At 39.7% G+C, this 21,322-nt stretch overlaps 1 protein-coding gene across 1 annotated transcript; it reads left to right on the forward strand.

Annotated features, from left to right (window-relative positions):
• The first annotated feature begins 14,602 nt into the window (after nucleotides 1–14,602).
• Nucleotides 14,603–20,393, forward strand: LOC112189051 (uricase-2 isozyme 2). Its single transcript, XM_024328318.2, has 8 exons — nucleotides 14,603–14,947; nucleotides 15,087–15,179; nucleotides 16,288–16,363; nucleotides 17,508–17,617; nucleotides 18,972–19,063; nucleotides 19,196–19,369; nucleotides 19,470–19,560; nucleotides 20,094–20,393. The coding sequence occupies exons 1-8, from the start codon at nucleotides 14,735–14,737 to the stop codon at nucleotides 20,175–20,177; spliced, it is 933 nt and encodes a 310-aa protein (XP_024184086.1). The 5' UTR covers nucleotides 14,603–14,734; the 3' UTR covers nucleotides 20,178–20,393.
• The last annotated feature ends 929 nt before the right edge of the window (nucleotides 20,394–21,322 follow it).

Consider the following 21,322-nt stretch of genomic DNA (forward strand, 5'->3'; position numbering starts at 1 on the left):
ACTGTGGTAGGTTTCCAAATCCGGAAACCCACCTTTCTCTCTCCTCTCCCCCGATCTCTCCCCTTTCCTCTTCGGGCGATTTCTTCTTCTCTTCGATTCGCCGTCGTCCGGCCACTAACCGGTGGGCAACCGGCCACCACGTGATCGCCTCTTCCTCCTCTTGACGCTAGTCCCCTTGTGTTTCGACGATTTGGCCGGAAAAGCTCGGATCGAACGAATTTCCTCCCCGGCTGCAGTTTGAAGCTTTTGCCGATTTCCGGCGATTCCGGCCACCTCCGGTCCCCATCTCACCGTCGAAGGTTCGGTTTTCCTCACTGATCATTTCCCCTATGGCCTTGTATCACGATTTGTTGTGTAGAGGTCGAATCGACGAATTGGAATTCTAGGGTTCTTGAAGATTTCTGGTTTTTTTTTCATTGTTTGATTTCGGCCATTTAGAGTTAAAATTGATCAATGTTGTAGTTGAGAAGTTGATTGGGTCTGTTGAGATGATGTTGTTGCCGGAGTTTAGTGGTCATCGGAGCAGGTTGTCGCCGGCGCGTGGTCCCCACGCGCCGTCACTGTAGGTAGCGCGTGGAGGCGCGTAGAGCAGTGTTTTAATTCCGGTTTTTAGCCCATTAAATCCTATAAATTGTGTAGAGCTTGTATGTGAAGTTTGGTAATTTTTGGAGAAACTTGGAATTAATTATGGATTTTGAAATTTAAGGTTTCGATTATCGAATTTCGTGAATCCGACCGTCGGATATCTCTCGGTTCTGCCTTGGAACCTTTAAATTAACGAATTGGTATTAGTGATATAATTTGGGCTGAATCCGAGGAGAATGGGAGATGTAATTGTAAGGATTTGATTTTAGGAATCGTATTAAATTGTTGAATAATTATTCACGGAATATAATTGTGTACAGGACGACGTACCGAGCTATTGCTCGATGACGGAACACAAATGCGTGATCGTCGGAATAGTACTGTGAGTGGACTTTTGTTTTAAATAGCGATGCATGCATTTATTTTCTTAAATAATGCTCTAGTGATTATTCATATTACTTTTTGAGGAAATGAATTAATTTTCGGACGTTGATTTCGAATTATATCATGGATTTGCTTTCAATAATGAGTTTCAAAGGTTGGTTTTGTTTTACTATATTATTTGATGAATTTCTTATTCCGAGGTAAAACTTCCGGAATTAAGCATATCCCTAATCACCGAGTTAAGCTCCGGAAAGATATTTAAGATGAGTTTCAATGGAGTTGGATATTCTCAATTGTTTATTGACTTTCGATTTTGGCACCGGGAATGCCTAATTAAGGATTTTGGATTTGTTTGATTTCCGATATTACTTTGATTTATGCGGATTCAGAATTTATACTATATATTTTATATTTATATTAAGCAATTTGAGATTATAATGAGATTTCGACGAAGTAAAACTTTATACTTATTTTTATCTTATTTATTTTGAACTTGAGATGATCTTGGCGTGCGGGGTCACGTCTTTGCACACTTGGATTCTTACTTTGTGAAATAAGTGGGGAAATTATACAGTTTTTCTTGGCTTTCGACTATCTTCTTTTTCACCATACGCGGGTCTTGTGCTTAGGTCTCCTCCTCACTTACTTTGTGTTTGTGGGTGGCAGTGAGGTAGCTTTCTCCTCCTCACGTGGGTGGTAGTCGAGGTGATATTCTCCTCCTCGCACAATCTATGTGCGAATGGTAGTTGAGGTTGTTAGTTCTCCTCCTCGCACAATCTATGTGCGAATGGCAGTCGAGGGTAGGTAGAGCCTGAGGGGCTCCATTCCCGTATGGTGAACTCTCTTCCCCGTATCCTTTTATTGTTGTTTTTGACTAGCGGGGCTAGTCCGTTTTCCGTTAACCAGTGGGGCTGGTTCTATTTCTCGAGCATTGGAATTTAAATTCTTATTTGTGGTTATTTGTGACTAGCCCATTTCTTTAGAGGAGCTTCTCTTGATTTGTTTTCTAAATCGTTGCATGCATCAAGAGTTTTAAGGAAATAAAGGTGGGAAAGTATAAAAATCCTTTTGGTTTAAAATTGTTTATTTTGTCCACTCACGCTAACGTTTTTATATACTTTTCCCTGGGCCCTTCGATTTCAAATGCCCAGTTTGCAGGCGAATTGGTTGAGGTTGGGCGTACACGGAGTTGAGGCATAGTCAACAGCATAGCTTCCGCGGTTGCTTTTGAGTTAGGTTGTCCTTATTTACCTTTCTATTAGAATTGCTCTGATTACCTATGGGATTTATGTTTTTCAAGTTGAGGTTTGTGTTTTGTGAATTGGAGATTGATGTTGAGTTGGGGAGCAGGGTGGCTCCAGAAGTATAAGGATGACTTGATTTAGAAGTGTAAATGCTTTCTACAGGTTTAGGGTAGCCCATTTTAGGGGAAGTTCCGTCAAATTTTTGGTAGGATTTCTTCTAAGGTGGGCCCCGCAGGGCCACCTCGGATTTCAGGGTGAAATTCGGGGAGGGTCCTGTCAGTTGGTATCAGAGCATTAGGTTGTCAGATTCTGTAGACTTGTTTCTATCTTGGTACCCTACCCGCTTGATGTTACACAGTACCTCCCGAGTGATGGCCCGACTGCAGCGGTTCCCCATCGTGTACTCTTCGGTGCTGATGTATTCATTAAGTGTGTACGGTACATGTCTAGTGGTGTTCCTTTAGGTGCTATGCCTCTTGTACGCCGACCTCCTAGGGTTTTCGTTGCGCAGCGGATTATTCGCATGTTTTGCACATTTCCCTACTGATGGTAGAGTAAGACTACTCTACAATTTCAAATTGTGCTATGATGTGATTCGAGGAAATGTTATGGTTATTGCTTCCTCGATGCCAGTAAGTTGCTGGAGTTGGGTTTAAGGTGCGAGAACGGAGTTCGATTTCGTGTTTGAGTACCTGAGACGAGCGACTATAGCTTTGGGCTGTCTCCGAATACTTAGAATCAGAATTGTGATTTGATGTGGGACTAATAGTAATAGTAGTTCTAACCTTGAACCAAGTTACGGGGGATGTGTCATGTAGACGTGGTTGGTGTTATGAGCGTCCTTTTGGAATGATACTTTGCAAATTACAAAGAAAACCGTATTGGAAATTTCATATATTTGGACACCTTGGTCTGTTGACCTGACCATGACTTGTGGACATAGTTTTGTCCAAGTGAAGGATATTGTCCGAGATTGTGTGTTTTTGGTTATTGATTTACCGTGAAATGGTTTAACACAACTTCGGGGATTAACGGTAGTGACACCGTTGGGTATCCATAGTGGTTCAAACGAATTACTATGTGATACGAAGTTTAATTTGAATTCTGAATTATGGGGTTATAGGAATTGAAATGTAGTAAGTTCTTGATGGAACGAATTGATAGATTGAATGATGGAGATTTTGTAAGAGTCGTAAGGAAGTGGATTTTCCCAACTGATTCATGAAGTAATTTAGGTCATAGATTGACCAGAGTTCTAGTTATATTTTGAGTCAAATCTCGTATGGGTTGAACTTGGAATTTGATTGGAAGTGTGGTGGGACCACTGCCGGATCTTGGTATCGCTAAGAGTGATACATATCGTTGGACGGGTGTCCATCTTATGTTGGGTGGTGCTATCAGTGGAGGATGACTGGTACAACAAATTTAGGAATTTACAATCGATTAAAAGCACAAAAGTGAGGATTGCGGTTTTGAAAGGTTTCAGGAATTGAGGACATTCGGATCGTTTTACGACGGTTGCGATTACTTCTATCGCGTATGAAGGTACCATTGAGTGTTATTGGATATCCGTTTGGGTGAAATCATTGAACTGGGGACCAAGAATTGGTCGTCATCACACCAAGAGTGTCCGTAGTAATTCGAGTGGAATTATTATGTGATGTGGTTTTGATCAAAGTTTTGAAGCTTAGAGTAACGAAGAAGGTTTGGTGATAGTTTCCTTACGGGGCGATGCTAGTCAATAAGTTTTGGAATTCTGCCAGCATTCAATGACGATTTTCTTGATGCGTCCTTTGGGGACTATGAAAGAATTTCTTTCCTGCTTGTGGATTTCGTCATGCTTCGATATCTTTTTCCTTAATTCGTAAGTCGATTTTCTTTTCTACAGTGTTTGGGCTGTCTTACACTCACGTAGTCGACTTTAGTTTACCCTTGAGCCTTCTGCTCTCGAATTTTGCTTTATGTTTCTGGTTACACATTCGAGACAATTGCAGGTTGTTTTGAACATAGGGTTTTTCAGTCACGAACGGAGGTGAACCTCTCTTTTGGAATGTTGAATTCGGCGGGGTTGCTATGGAATCGAGCAAATTATAATGTCTGGCAAGGTTTCAGTTTGAGAATCGTTCATTTTAGGAAGTGAATTTCTTTTATAGTTGGTCAACCCTTGGATCGGATTTGGAACATTTATAAGTGTTGTTGGATACAGTGCAGTCCAGTAAAGGAGTTGGTACATGCAGGGTTAGGAAAATTTCCACAAGGTTGTATCTGTAATAAAATTGTCTGGAGAGAGAGTTTTCCTAACTAATTAAGAAAGCTATTCTATTTTGGATTGATCAAGATTCCAGTTTAACATCTAGAAATTTAGATTGCGGTGCCCTCGGCAGTGAGATTTACTGAGGTATACGAATTAAGAATATCATTTGGGGCAATAGAGATCAACGATAATAACATGAATTCAACCAGATTTCCGGCCTATGATTATTATAGAAGTGTAGCCTCAGCTAAGAACAGTATTGGTGCGATGCATCTCCTCCTGAATTCGAATCTTTGGGATTGGAATAGACTGCGAAGTGTCGGTTATTGCTTTGCACCGGGTATCGGACGACGTGCTACTCATTGTGTGCCATTAAATAAACACTTTCATGTGAAGAATTTCAACAGATTAGTTTGGAAACGTTGATGATTAGGAGATTCCTTAAAACACATTGGATTTGGAAGGGTTTTCCACTACATTACAATTATAGAAAGTTTGCGAGAGACAACGCTAGTTGCCAGTATGAAATACTGTAAGTGTGGATAGCAAGGTAGCTATCAAATGAGTTTTCCTAGTCGACTCAGAATGTCATCTCATGGCTTGACCAATGATTTTAGTCAGGTGTAAGAGTAGCGCAGCGAAAGTGTGGTGGTCCCGTAACCTGCTTGATTAAGAACTAGTGGATTCGATCGAGGTTAACCTTTGTGCGTTGACAGCTATGGGACCTATACGTGAACGACCATCGATTAGGAATTTAAGCACAAGCAATTAAGGAAGTCATTTGTTTTGGAATGGTTGACTAGCATTGATCATCTTGTGGTTAGTACAACATTGATGGTGAATGGGTTGGTTTTTCACTAAGCGACTTTTTATGAAGAAGTTTTGAATACTACATGTTTTCTTAGTGTGGTTTGTGACGCTATATTCATGTGTTATCTGAGCTAACTATTGAAATGAATTTTCCAGTTACACTCCCCTCAGACTTTGTTGTCCCAGGTATGAGTATGTAAGGGAAGAATGGTCAAGCTTGAAATTTCGGGTCTCATTGTTTCTTGCGTAGCTTGATTTGTTTTTCCAGGAAAGATTTGGGGTGATTTTCACACCACCCAATATCCTTCGAATTTCATACCTGGGCATATACCTACAATTGGTTTGAATTTAAATTGACTACAGGAATGTGAATCCTCAGTTGCCCATGAATTAATTTTGTGTGGTTGGCAGCGTTTGAAAAATGGTGGTGCGATATCTGTTCGAGTAGTACGTTCTTTGAAATTGTTTTGTTGAAGCAGAAATTGTATTAAATAAGTGTTGTTTAGAGAACGGACTTCCAATATTCTTTATTCCCAGTTTGGTAAAGAACAAGTATTGCTAGGGAATGTCAGTTTTGAGTCAAAGGAAAGGAAAAGGTTGACTATATTTAAATGCTTTGTAGTTTGATTTGGATTGTTGGAATATTACCATCATGATACATGAAGAAAAGAGTGGAATACTATGATAGTGGTACATGTGCAAGGATTTGAACATGAACAGGTGAGTAGTACTTGAAAGGCGTTGCCTTATGGCAGTAAACAGGTGGTGTTTGGCTTGTGTAGTTGGTATGGTTAGACTCTTTGGATTATTAAAGTAGTTACGTGAGATAGTGAAGGTGAACTTAAACCAAGGAAGAGACGACGAGTTTAAAGTTTCAGGAAGTATTGTATGAGGATTGTTTCTTTTTAAGTTTGAACTCCTTATTCGAACGGCCAACTCTTGGAACATTTTTGAAACTAAGTTTTACGTGTTTTGAGCGGTACTTCGGGTTGAGGTGTATTCTTCAACAGTTTGAAATTTCGGGGACGAAATTTTTATAAGGAGGGGAGAATGTAACATCCCGTATTTTCACTTACCCGTTTACTAGTCATTTGGACGGTAAACGACAACTACTCTCACTTTTACCCTAATTCGGTATTTTAGTGGCCCTAAAAGTTGACTTTTTGATCGGGCCAAAATTTGAGAAAACTTCCTTCTTGAAAGTTGTAGGGGACGTTAAACCGAGCGCGTGCATATGTAGTGCGTAAAAATCGGAGTTCGTACGCGAAGGTTATGAGCAAAAGATTAAAGTTACTGTTCCCGGTTACTGTTCATGGTAGAAATTTGTATAAATAATGAAAATTTACTGTGGTAGGTTTCCAAATCCGGAAACCCACCTTTCTCTCTCCTCTCCCCCGATCTCTCCCCTTTCCTCTTCGGGCGATTTCTTCTTCTCTTCGATTCGCCGTCGTCCGGCCACTAACCGGTGGGCAACCGGCCACCACGTGATCGCCTCTTCCTCCTCTTGACGCTAGTCCCCTTGTGTTTCGACGATTTGGCCGGAAAAGCTCGGATCGAACGAATTTCCTCCCCGGCTGCAGTTTGAAGCTTTTGCCGATTTCCGGCGATTCCGGCCACCTCCGGTCCCCATCTCACCGTCGAAGGTTCGGTTTTCCTCACTGATCATTTCCCCTATGGCCTTGTATCACGATTTGTTGTGTAGAGGTCGAATCGACGAATTGGAATTCTAGGGTTCTTGAAGATTTCTGGTTTTTTTTCATTGTTTGATTTCGGCCATTTAGAGTTAAAATTGATCAATGTTGTAGTTGAGAAGTTGATTGGGTCTGTTGAGATGATGTTGTTGCCGGAGTTTAGTGGTCATCGGAGCAGGTTGTCGCCGGCGCGTGGTCCCCACGCGCCGTCACTGTAGGTAGCGCGTGGAGGCGCGTAGAGCAGTGTTTTAATTCCGGTTTTTAGCCCATTAAATCCTATAAATTGTGTAGAGCTTGTATGTGAAGTTTGGTAATTTTTGGAGAAACTTGGAATTAATTATGGATTTTGAAATTTAAGGTTTCGATTATCGAATTTCGTGAATCCGACCGTCGGATATCTCTCGGTTCTGCCTTGGAACCTTTAAATTAACGAATTGGTATTAGTGATATAATTTGGGCTGAATCCGAGGAGAATGGGAGATGTAATTGTAAGGATTTGATTTTAGGAATCGTATTAAATTGTTGAATAATTATTCACGGAATATAATTGTGTACAGGACGACGTACCGAGCTATTGCTCGATGACGGAACACAAATGCGTGATCGTCGGAATAGTACTGTGAGTGGACTTTTGTTTTAAATAGCGATGCATGCATTTATTTTCTTAAATAATGCTCTAGTGATTATTCATATTACTTTTTGAGGAAATGAATTAATTTTCGGACGTTGATTTCGAATTATATCATGGATTTGCTTTCAATAATGAGTTTCAAAGGTTGGTTTTGTTTTACTATATTATTTGATGAATTTCTTATTCCGAGGTAAAACTTCCGGAATTAAGCATATCCCTAATCACCGAGTTAAGCTCCGGAAAGATATTTAAGATGAGTTTCAATGGAGTTGGATATTCTCAATTGTTTATTGACTTTCGATTTTGGCACCGGGAATGCCTAATTAAGGATTTTGGATTTGTTTGATTTCCGATATTACTTTGATTTATGCGGATTCAGAATTTATACTATATATTTTATATTTATATTAAGCAATTTGAGATTATAATGAGATTTCGACGAAGTAAAACTTTATACTTATTTTTATCTTATTTATTTTGAACTTGAGATGATCTTGGCGTGCGGGGTCACGTCTTTGCACACTTGGATTCTTACTTTGTGAAATAAGTGGGGAAATTATACAGTTTTTCTTGGCTTTCGACTATCTTCTTTTTCACCATACGCGGGTCTTGTGCTTAGGTCTCCTCCTCACTTACTTTGTGTTTGTGGGTGGCAGTGAGGTAGCTTTCTCCTCCTCACGTGGGTGGTAGTCGAGGTGATATTCTCCTCCTCGCACAATCTATGTGCGAATGGTAGTTGAGGTTGTTAGTTCTCCTCCTCGCACAATCTATGTGCGAATGGCAGTCGAGGGTAGGTAGAGCCTGAGGGGCTCCATTCCCGTATGGTGAACTCTCTTCCCCGTATCCTTTTATTGTTGTTTTTGACTAGCGGGGCTAGTCCGTTTTCCGTTAACCAGTGGGGCTGGTTCTATTTCTCGAGCATTGGAATTTAAATTCTTATTTGTGGTTATTTGTGACTAGCCCATTTCTTTAGAGGAGCTTCTCTTGATTTGTTTTCTAAATCGTTGCATGCATCAAGAGTTTTAAGGAAATAAAGGTGGGAAAGTATAAAAATCCTTTTGGTTTAAAATTGTTTATTTTGTCCACTCACGCTAACGTTTTTATATACTTTTCCCTGGGCCCTTCGATTTCAAATGCCCAGTTTGCAGGCGAATTGGTTGAGGTTGGGCGTACACGGAGTTGAGGCATAGTCAACAGCATAGCTTCCGCGGTTGCTTTTGAGTTAGGTTGTCCTTATTTACCTTTCTATTAGAATTGCTCTGATTACCTATGGGATTTATGTTTTTCAAGTTGAGGTTTGTGTTTTGTGAATTGGAGATTGATGTTGAGTTGGGGAGCAGGGTGGCTCCAGAAGTATAAGGATGACTTGATTTAGAAGTGTAAATGCTTTCTACAGGTTTAGGGTAGCCCATTTTAGGGGAAGTTCCGTCAAATTTTTGGTAGGATTTCTTCTAAGGTGGGCCCCGCAGGGCCACCTCGGATTTCAGGGTGAAATTCGGGGAGGGTCCTGTCAGTATGATTGCTGCCGCTGCCTATGGCACCGCCGCCGTTCATCGCCACCCTAGGGTTGGCGCAGTTTATATCCATGACGCCATGGATGGCGTGTATCATGGTGATGGCTCCCCAGGTGATGCTGCAATCACCAAACTTTGCTTCTAATAGAGTTACAGACGTTCATGCCCAACCAAAATCCTCATTGGTTGCTTCTAAGGAGCTTGTTCTACAAAGCCTGTTCCTTTTGAAAATTAGGACCGAGACCGTCCTATGCAAAGGATACGAAAATACTCATTATGTTCTTACATAGGATCTAAGGGATTCTATGGACCTATTCAACCAACTTATGGACGTTTAAATATTTCATGATGTTGGTTGACACGCAAACACGCTGGTCACTTGTTGTGTCATTGTCCACTTGTTATGTTGCTTATACTACACTCTTAGCACATACCATATGGAGCGAGCTCACTCTCTGGATCATCCCATTTAGTCAATTGGACTTGACAATGCTAGAGAGTTTACATCGAAGACTTCTGATGATCATTACATATCATTGGGACTAATGTTGGACATCATATTCCCATATACACACCCAAATGGTCTCGTGGAAACGACTATGATGGTAGCCTGGACATTGGTAATGCGCATCAATCTCCCTATATCATCTTGGGGTTATGCAATATCGCATGCAGCTATGCTAATTCGTCTACAACCTACTGCCACTCAATCTATCACTGCGTTACAGCTAGTGACTGGGTACAAATATCTTGTACTTACGCATATTTGAGTGTGCCATTTATATGCCTATTGAGTCGCCACAACGCTCTATGATGGGTCCTCACTGATGAATAGGTAAATAAGTTAGATATGAGACTCTAACAATCGTCTGCCACTTAAAACCCTTGCTAGGCGATCTCTTTATCGCTAGATTTGCTGATTGTCAATTTGATGAGACAGTCTTCCTGTCGTTAGGAGGAGATAAGAACACAGATGTTCAGCAAGAACGACATGAATTGTCGTGGTTTGTCCTCACTATGTCTCATCTCGATCCCCATTAAAGTGATGAGATTACACATATCTGCTGCAAACATGCCTGCAAGGATGGACATTCCTGCGAGAGGATGTAACGCCACCCTACACGGAGGTAGGCATGACACCAATACCATAGAGAGTGGCACTTTGGCATTACAGGCCCTGGCCTTAGCTAGGATGTGTGGGAGGCCCGTGGGTTCAAAGGTTACTTTGGCACAATCCAATCCTTTAATCATCGACACTCAAAATTCGTCTCATGAGATGTTCTAGATTAAGGTTATCATTGAGGGACGCCTTAATGTTAATATACATGAAGGTTCCTAGTGAACTTCATTTACTCAAGTCAAGTGGCTCTAGACCACAGAGCGTGTTTACAATGAGGTTGAAACGCTCACTAAGTGACTACTTGATTGGGAAGGGATATGTAAATGCCTACGCATTTTCATGATAAGTTTCGGATTCTATCACGGTTCATGTTGGTGACATGATCTTTATTGGAAGCCCTTAAAGAGTTGAGGGAAACCACTGAACACTTAAAATCCAAGTTTGAGATGAAGAATCTTGGGAGAACACAATTTTATTTGGGTTTGGAACTTGAGCACCGTGTTGATGGATGCTTAGGCATTTTGACAAGATCAGGCCTTCAAGCACATCCATGATCATCCGTAGTCTTGATCCTAAAAAAGATCCTCTTCGTCCGAATGATGATGACAAAGATGTTCTAGAGGCAGAAGTGCTATACATAAGTACAGTAGGCGCATTATTATACTTAGCTCAATGCACAAGATCAGACATCTCGTTTGCAGTGAACTTGTTAGTTAGGTATAACTCCACGCCAACGCAACGTCATTGGATTGGTGTAAAAGATATTTTTCGATACTTGAGATGTACGATTGATATGGGCTTATTCTATCCCTATAGAGAGATGATGGATTCAAACTCATCACACACCAGGAACACTGCCAACACTGGCATGCATCCTTTACCCCTATCCAAAAACAATATTGGTGTTTTGGAAGGTTTTGCTGATGCTGGGTATCTCTCTGACTGTAACATCCCGTATCTTCACTTACCCGTTTACTAGTCATTTGGACGGTAAACGACAACTACTTTCACTGTTACCGTCGTTTCGATACTTTTAGTGGCCCTAAAATATGACTTTTTGTTCGAGTCAAAATTTGAGAAAATGTTCTTCATGAAAGTTGTAGAGGACGTTAAACCGAGCACGTGCATATGTGGTACGTAAAAATCGGAGTTCATATGCGAAAGTTATGGCCAAAATACTAAAGTTACTGTTCATGGTAATTTTCTATAAATAGCCGAGTTACTGTGGTAAGTTTCCATTTTCGGAAACTTACCGAGCCCTCTCCCCGATTCTCTCTTCCTCTCCGACCTCTTCACCTTCTTCCGGCCATAACTCCTCCATCCGGCGACGGATTTTGACGTATAAGATGTCGTTGGAAAGCTCTCTTCCTTCTCTTCATTTCTGGGTTCGTTTCGTAGCTTGATATGAACTGTGGAAGGTGCAGCAACGAGAAGAAGAGGACGGTCACTGTAGCAGTTTTGGGTCAACGCCGATATTTTCTAATTCCGGCAGTCTCCGGCCACCAAATTGGCGTCGAAGGTTCGGTTTTTGACATAGATCATTTCCCCTAAGGTCTTTCATTTCAATTTGCAGTGTAGAGGTCGAATTAACAATTTCAATTTCTAGGGTTCTTGGAATTTCTGGAAATTTTTCACCGGCTAAATTGGAGCTCTTTTAGGTAAAATTGGAACTTGTTGTAGTTGAGAAAGAGGTTGGGTTTGTTGAGTAGATGGTACTGCCAAATTTTGGTGGCCATCGGAGGTGGTTGCCGGTGGCGTGTGGGGCCCACGCGTTTCACTGTTGGTGGCGCGTGGAGGCGTGTAGGACAGTGTTTTAATTCCGATTTTTAGCCCATTAAATCCTATAAATTGTGTAGAGCTTGTATGTGAAGTTTGGTGATTTTTGGAGAAACTTGGAATTAATTATGAATTTCTGAAGTTTAGGGTTTCGATTATCGAATTACGAGAATCCGACCGTCGGATATCTCACGGTTCTGCCTTGGAACCTTTAAATTAACGGATTGGTATTAGTGGTATAATTTGGGCTAAATCCGAGGAGAATTGGGAGGTGAAATTATGAGGAATTGGTTTTAAGAATTGTATTAAATTATTGAAGAATTATTCACGGAATATAATTGTGTACAGGACGACGTACCGAGCTATTGCTCGATGACGGAACACGAATGCGTGATCGTCGGAATAGTACTGTGAGTGGACTTTTGTTTTAAATAGCGATGCATGCATTTATTTTCTTAAATAATGCTCTAGTGATTATTCATATTACTTTTTGAGGAAATGAATTAATTTTCGGAAATTGATTTCGAAGTATATCATGGATTTGCTTTCAATAATGAGTTTCAAAGGTTGGTTTTGTTTTATTATATTATTTGATGAATTCCTTATTTCCGAGGTAAATTTCTGGAATTAAGCATATCCCTAATCACCGAGTTAAGCTCCCGGAAGATTTTTAAGATGAGTTTCAATGGAGTTGGATATTCTCAATTGTTTATTGACTTTCAATTTTGGCATCGGGAATGCCTAATTAAGGATTTTGGATTTGGTTGGCTTCTTGGAGATTTTGAGAGATTTTTGGAAATGGGATTTACCTATACTAATTTCCGGTTTTGGTTACGGATTTGAGAATATCTGGGCGTGTGGGACACGCCGTCGATTTATTCCTATTTCTCACTTATCCATTTTGAGATTGAGAGTAATCTTGGCGTGCGGGGTCACGTCGTTGAATACATGGTTTCTATCTCGTGAGAAATGTGGGGAAGCTACATGGATTTACTAGTTTTCGATGATTTTTCCTCACCATACGCGGGTTATGTTATTAGGTCTCCTCCTCACTGACTTTGTGTTGGTGAGTGGCAGTTGAGGTAGCTTGTTCTCCTCCTCACCTACTTTGTGTTGGTGAGTGGCAGTAGAGGTGATTTATTCTCCTCCTCACGTGGGTGGCAGTCGAGGTTATTTGGTCTCCTCCTCGCACAATCTATGTGTGAGTGGCAGTTGAGGGTAGGTAGAGCCTGGAGGCTCCATTGCCCGTATGGTGATATCTCTTCCCCATATCCTATCATTTCTCGACTAGCGGGGCCTAGTCTGATTTCCGTGTAACTAGCGGGGCTGGTCTTATCCTGTTGAGTATCGGAGTTTAGATCTTTCCTCTCGGTCTAGTCGGTTTTTCTTGAGCGGAGCTTCTCGTGATTTGTTTTCTAAATCGTTACATGCATCGAGGGTTTTTAAGGAAATAAATGTGGGAAAGTATAAAATCCACTTGGTTTAAAAAATTGTTTATTTTGTCCACTCACGCTAACGTATTTTATGTACTTTCCCCTGGGCCCTTCGGTTTCAAATGCCCAGTTTGCAGGCGAATTGGTTGAGGTCGGGCGTACACTGAGTTGAGGCATAGTCAACAGCATGGCTTCCGCATCTGTCGTTGAATTAGGTTTTCCTCTTATACATTTCTGTTAGAATTGCTCTGATTTCCTATGGGATTTATGCTATTCGAGTTGAGATGTGTGTTTTGTGAATTTGAGACTGATGTTGATTTGGGGAGCAGGGTGGTTCCAGGAGCATAAGGATGAATTGATTGAAGAGTGTAAATGTTTTCTACAGGTTTGGGTAGCCCATTTTAGGGGAAGTTCCGCCAAATTTTTGGTAGAATTTCTTCTAAGGTGGGCCCCGCAGGGTCACTTCGGATTTCAAAGTGAAATCCGGGGCGGGTCCTGTCGCTGACCCACAAAGGTTATTCCCAAACTGGTTATGTGTTCACTATGTGTTAGACCACGATACCTTGGAGGTTTACAGAACAGACCTTAGTTGCTACTTCTTCGAACCATGTAGAGATTATCGCAGGTAGTTTCTTAACTTTCATTCTCTTTAGTCGCTGAAATTTGAGACCAAAGCACATCAATTTTTTTGTTATTACTTTAGACATCGCACTAGTACTTGTGTATTAACTGTTAAGAGATGTGTAGATAAAATTACTCAATAATATTTAACCAAACAAAGAAATGAGTACACTGGTTTAATACTTAAACTGTGGGCAATAGCACAGTTCAGTTTTAGTATCTGATGAGATTAGTGAGTCAGATGTCTTGTCCAACTTAGAATTTGGACCGAACATAAAATCTGAATTTACTTAAACAATACCGATTTTTTTGTCATCGCACGGGTATTGACGCTAATGTGTATTAAGAGACTAAAAGACGTGTTACGTGTAGATAAAATTACTCAATAATATTCAACATATCCTGTTAGAAAATAAAGAGGAGTAGGTCTCTACAAAACAGTGAAATGAGTACACTGGTTTAATAATTAAACAGTGGGCACAGTTTTTAGTACTTGATGAGATCAGTGGGACAGACGTCTTTTCCAACCAGAATGTAACGAAGAAGATTATTCTAACAGAACACACTGTCATTTCGTCATCTAGTGCTGCTGCTTTGATAAGCTTGTGACTGGCACTTTATATATAGCGTGTAAAGTCTGAATCAGAGGACAGATCATCAGCGTATCATATATGATGGGGAAGCAAACAGAGGGTGGGTTCAAGTTGGAGCAGAGGCACGGCAAGGCTCGCGTCAGGGTCGCCCGGGTTTGGCGGAACAAACCCGACGGACGACATGTCATCGTCGAATGGAGCGTCAGCATCAGCCTCCTCTCTGATTGCCTCACCGCTTATACCCGCGGCGACAACTCCGATATCGTCGCCACTGACACCATGAAGAACACTGTGAGTGACGACCCTTCTCCATCCGTGTCTTGGATTCATTTGGCGTTGGTTTGATTGTGAAAGTTGGATCGAAAATGGAAACTGAGGTGATCGTATGAAGAATTTTGGGTTTGGGATTTGATTTGGGTTTGCGTTACAGGTGTATGCCAAGGCGAAGGAATGTGTGGAACAAGTTTCGGTTGAAGATTTCGCAGTTCTACTTGCGAAACACTTCACATCTCTTTACCAGCAGGTGAGTACTTCCAATTTTTCTGTCTTATGTTTTTCAACTTTTTCATGTTGTTTTGGCTTGTATTGTTGGCTCTTGCTTCGTTGGAGGACAATCGTTTACTATCGAGTCAAATATGTTGGAGCTTTGGTTAGGATCATTGCCTTTAACCGGGTTATATGCTAGTCATATGGGTTATATTTCTCTTGATAAATGTATGTATTAGAATCTGTTTATCTTACTTGTTCCCTGTCTCTTGGTCCTCTGTTTTATACTCTTAACTAGTCTTTCTTTGGTTATACTGTTATAGCCTTACATGTGCACCTGATGGTTCATCTTGTCTATGTCTATTCCTAAACCTGATTCATTGTCACTAATAGATGAACTCAAACTATTTATTCAATGCATTTATTTATCTCAAATATTTTTTGGTTTCTAGTGCTATATAATTGGTTTTTCATCTGTGAGTCTAATCCTAAAGGCATCATTCTGATGGCTCTTGATTAATCTTTGATTTGTTGGTCTTTGTATTTTAAATTTGGTTAATTTTCTCAAATGTTGGCACACGCGCACCCACTCACCCTCACTTAAGCACAGAGTCTCACACTTTGTATACTGCCTAGGGAGCGTTGCAGCAGCTCCTTATGGAGTTGTTCTTTCTATTGATGTACCGAGAGAGTAAAATTTTCTCTGCTTTCTTAAAACCAAAGAACTGGAGAAAATTTTGGTGCTTGTTACAACTTTTCAACTTAACTAGAGTAGTTTCCTACTTTTACAGAGAAGGATTTATTCCACTTGAAATGTGTGGTGCTTTAATCTGGATTGGAGTTTCAAATCAAGGTGTGGTAACTCTGTTGCACTGGGTAGCCAATCTAAGATAGGGTATTCTGTTCTCTCTTAGGACCAGCCATTATTTCCATGTTTTCAGTTATGCAATAATAAATGACACTGTGTGCTTCTATAGCTGATAAAGCTTATGCAATATGTAGGTCATTCTTGATGTAATGTATAGTGTTATTAGCTTATTCCTATTGATTAGTTGAATACTTTGAAGTCAGAATTCAATTTCTTATTGTAACTAATATTGCATTAGTTTGTCAAAGAATTCTCATTCTTGTTCTTATTTTTGTAGGTCACCTGTGCCATTGTAAACATTGTCGAGAAGCCATGGGAGCGTGTATCTGTAGATGGTGAAACACATGAACATGGTTAGTTTATTTAATCTTGGATATAAGTGGCCAGTGGGGAAACAAGAGAACAATTGTATATCATATCTAATCACTTCCAGGTGTTATGACTTCCAAACCAAACACTTCGGAATTGATAATTCAAGGAACCTTAATTTCATAACACTTTCATTGACATAATCCAGTTTATTTTCTGTTTATCATGTAAAAGTTGGTATTCAGAAAGTTGCTTCCCATCATTTTCTGGAATGAATAGGAAACCTTGTCTTCAACCAATAAGTGGTTTGCATCCTGAGATGATTCTTATTACCCTATTGGTGGTCCCACTCGTTTCTTATTATGTACCGCAAATTTTTTTTATGTCTTATTGTGATTGCTCTGATGGGGCCTTTGTCCTTTATGGACACTGGAAGCTCTCCATCATTTCCTGTTAGCACAAAAATTAAGTAATGAAGATCTGAGCCTCCAGGTATTTGTAATTCTACAGATTTTAGCATATTAAACTAAAGAAAACATATATTGTGTCGCCTCAAAAAATAGTTTAACTTTGAAATTAAACAGTGATAGTTCATAGTTACTTGGCTGCAATTTGTTGTCATTTTTTTAAATTATTTCTAGACCTAAATTTATTATTATTATCTCATTCGAGTGAGTTATTGTAATCTTTGTTTTTCGAACTTGACATTGATAAAGTGCGTGTTATGTTTTCTTTAGATTTTTCTGATGCAGCCTAGCCCTAGGTATGAGTCCTAGAACCCTACTGGTGAGATGCTAGTACTTTATCATCTTGGTTCTTCTCACAAACCATACAGTTCTAATCAGTTCCGCAAATAAAGCCCTAGAATCTACAAAGGAAGTCTTCCTTTAGATTTCTTCTATTTGTCCTGCGGTCCTGCCTCATGGTAAAAAGATGAAAAAAAATTAAAAAATTAAAAAGATTGTCAAGAAATGAAATATTGGATGACTTGTCCATGTCTTGTAGTCTCAACCACAAATGTGATTATGCCAGCTTTCTACTTTTCTAAAGTTGAGTAAAAGCCAGAAAAATAAAAATTGAGTAGTATTCCTTATATTTCCATATATTTTGCAACTATTCCAAGATACTTGACCTCCAGTCTAGAAGCGGAGTACCTGTTTTTATTTAATTTTTGTTTTTTGTTAAAAGGTTTCAAATTAGGATCGGAGAGGCACACAACAGAAGTAATTTTAGAGAAGTCTGGTGCATTAAGGATGACTTCTGGTATTGAAGGACTGGCTGTACTGAAGACAACAAAGGTAATATTTATGTTTCAAAGGCAAAAAGGGTAAGGTGTGAGTTCATATTATAATTAATTACATAGTGCATTTCTTTGTATATCATATATTGTAACCATAATTGAAAGGGTGAGACCCCCCCCGAGGTTTAGCGCGTTTTCACAAAGCACCCAGCATTTTCAAAATTTAAGCAAACTCCCATAGGGTTTCAAAATGGTTACACAAAACCCCTTCATGTGGCAATTCAATGAACGGAGCAGAATTAATGAAAATTTTAAGATGCCCTTTAGTGCAGTAGTGTTTAGGTTATTGATGTATGTCTTTCAGTTTCTGTGATGTCCTCTCTGTTCCAGTTTCACCAGTACTAGTCTGAGCTTCAGCTCTCTGAACTACTTCTAAGAAAGGGACCGATACTATCTACTGTATACTCACTAAAGTCCAAACTGCAAGTTTGTGGGATTTCAATAACGACACAACACTTGGTATCAGTGGGTTTTATTGAAGGTTCATACTCCCACAGAAAAGATCATTCGCTGATTCTCTCTTTGCAACAAACTGCACCACACCATTATAATCTATTTCATCACCCACGCTAATACATTTATACATCCTAGCAAACAGGCCCAAAAAGAAGTCACCAAAAGGAACATCATTATGTGCAAGGATACAGATATTATTAGTCTTCCTTTACCCTTTAACATGCCCAGAAGAATTAGATCCATGATCCTCAACACCCATGTTCTCCATCACTGCCTTAAGGTTTTTTTTTTATTATTATTATTATTATTATTATTTTTATCATAACTGAACCAAACAAAAGGTGCTTCTTCTCTGGAGCTTTGCAATTATTTTTCTTGTTCATGGCTGCTACTTGTATAGTTGAATCCTCTCCTGTATTGAACAATATCTTTTTCACACTTCCACCAAGCATTGTAATCCCATCTTTCAAGGAGGTTAGAGGGAGACCCAAAATTACACGGGCAGGACTGATTAAAGGATATGCTCACAGGAGATTTAATCCGTATAGTTCTACATTGAACAGTAGTGTTGCCTCAATAGTTTAGCCATAAAAAGGTCTAAGTGCAGATGTGTTGCGGTCTACAGGAATAGTTTGCCTTTATGCTCTTTGAATCTGCCCTTGTGGATAGAGACTACTATGATGTCATCAACAAATAGTCTGCACTATCAAGCTCAACTATTACCAATGTAAACGATATGGTTTTGATTATTTTGGGGGAAGTTAACAGGTTTTTGATCTGGTTTTGATTAACTGATCCTCACTTTATACTGGCGTATATGTATATGTATGGTTTTATTTTACTGCTGCTTATTATACTTGTTGGCTCAAAATTCTAAATTGGGTCTATGTTAACAGTCAGGTTTTGAGGGGTTTATTAGGGACAAATACACAGCTCTTCCTGACACGCGAGAGAGGATTCTGGCTACAGAAATCACTGCATCATGGAGGTATGCATTTTTTCTTTCTAGCAACTCGATATAGTGGGTGTTAAGTAGGTTCTGAAAGACCTTCTGTTACTCTTGATTTCCTCTGTACAATAGTTTTCAAAGCCATCATTTTCTGAGATCAATTGAATGCAGGTATCTATATGAATCTATTTTTAGCATCCCTCAAAAGCCACTGTACTTCACAGAAAGATACTTGAATGTGAAAAAAGTTCTGACCGACACTTTCTATGGTCCTCCAAAAGAAGGAATATACAGCCCGTCTGTGCAAAGCACTCTTTATGACATGGCAAAGACTGTACTCAAAAGGTCTCTCTCCTCAAACAAATCTAACAAAAGCATGCATGCTTGCCTCTATACATGTTCCATTTTGGTGAATTAAAGTAACTATTAATGTTCATGTCTTCAGTTTTCCCGACATAGCAGCTGTTCAACTGAAAATGCCAAATCTCCATTTCTTACCTGTTAACCTCTCAAACAAGGATGGTACTATAGTCAAGGTAAGGCTCTTTCTTTTCATGTATATCCCCCAAGTTGTGGAACCAGTCATTCAGTATGTCAAACAACTATTAACCAATTGATTGATTTTCATTTCGGTTTGTTTTTATATTATATGTTTATCTCCTTGTCTGAACTTGTATGATGATGAGGAAACAATTGTTAACTAGCTGCTTCATGCTGAAAAATTAATAAATAAATAAAAAATTCCCTGTAAAGCAGAGTCTTGATAGGAAGCTGACTAGCATGCCTTGACAATAACTGTGATTTAATAAGCGATGATAATTGTAATGATAACCCCAATCTGGATTGGTTGAAAATCACGAATGGGGCCATTTTTAAACCTAGGAATTTAGTTTATTGGAGATCTGGGTGAAATAGAAAGCCCAAGTTTAATAGCAAAGACTGTTTGCTGTGGTGGTATATGTTGATTTATATGACGGCGAGATATACTTTTATTTTGGTTACAATTTAATGATTAATGACAGTTCTACCGGCTCATGAAAGCTTTGCTTCTCTTGTTTATTTTTGGCAGTTTGAAGATGATGTTTATGTACCAACAGATGAACCACATGGATCAATCCAAGCTACCCTAAGCCGTTTATGGTCAAAGATGTAGTGGCCGATCCTTTGTGCGCTCATCTGTTTGAAGCTCAGGATTTCATCTTGCTTTATGCAACTCCTCAACTGTCAATTCTGGCAGTCTGCAAATTTTTCGCAATAATAAATTATATCTTGAAGCGTGTGGAATTTGCAGTGTAAATAGAACTGAATGGGGATATGAATAAATTATGGAAGTTGAAACATAATAAAAATCAACTACTTATCTGTACAATTTTCATCACTCTCTCTCTCTCTGTCTGACAGGGAATGGTTGTATTTTTGTTGTTGTTTATTCCATAATTACCTATCCATAGTGTCATGACAGAAATGGTCACTAACCGAATAACTTCACTCGCACAAGTGCTAAAAAATGTAAAATAAAAAAATAAAAAAAAAAAGTAGTTACAAATGGCAACTAACATTTGGAAAACTGTCTTGCGATGCTTCTAGTTCAATTGTGCAGCTAGACTCTGTTTGGAAAGTTTTGGGGAAATTGAAAATTTTGGATGGAGCTAGGGTGTTCATATGGCGTGCTTTGTATGCTATACAACCTCTGTGCTACAACTCTACGTCTCTACATCATAGACATCTTCTCTCGTCTTTGATTTGTTCACGGTGTGGCTTTACTGTAAATACAATACAAGCTCTTTGGTCTTGTGCAATGGCTAAGGAATGTTGGTCGCTTGCTTCTTTACGAACTGTTGCGGATGATTGGTGTGTAGAAGGAGTGATGGTAGAAGAAGTGAGGTTGTTATTTTGCATCCTCAGAGAAGCAAATTTCACAGCTCATTGTCACGCTAAGGCAGAACACTCCCTCAATTCCTGGATTGGCAGATTTCTGTTTAGTTTGTTTTCTGTACAACGGCGAAAGCTCTCAACTTCTGTCATCTGGGAGGGTTTCTGTTTAGTTTGTTGGGCTGAAGTTCGTTCGGTTGTGGGTGAGGGTGGAGGACATGAGACTTCAGAGCTACCCTTGGTCATATAGCCTCTCAAGTGGATCCGCCCCTGCATCCATCCTTTTTGAATGCATGCCTCTCATAGAGATGACGTAGTCGCTTATGTCATCCATCAATTGCTGATGGCTACTGCCAGATTTCAGCTTTACTTCCTTTTGCATGCATGCCTTTTATTCTGAATTCTTCTTCCTCCTATTAACCAAAA

The sequence above is a fragment of the Rosa chinensis genome, chromosome 1 (assembly GCF_002994745.2).
Source record: "Rosa chinensis cultivar Old Blush chromosome 1, RchiOBHm-V2, whole genome shotgun sequence".
Classification (NCBI taxonomy): domain Eukaryota; kingdom Viridiplantae; phylum Streptophyta; class Magnoliopsida; order Rosales; family Rosaceae; genus Rosa; species Rosa chinensis.

Excerpts from the sequence above, each read along its gene's own strand:
- LOC112189051 (XM_024328318.2), top strand. The coding sequence starts at position 14,735 with ATGATGGGGAAGCAAACAGAGGGTGGGTTCAAGTTGGAGCAGAGGCAC. Across the intron at positions 17,618-18,971 it reads CTGTACTGAAGACAACAAAG|TCAGGTTTTGAGGGGTTTAT; the intron begins GTAATATTTATG and ends CTATGTTAACAG. Across the intron at positions 19,561-20,093 it reads AGGATGGTACTATAGTCAAG|TTTGAAGATGATGTTTATGT; the intron begins GTAAGGCTCTTT and ends TATTTTTGGCAG.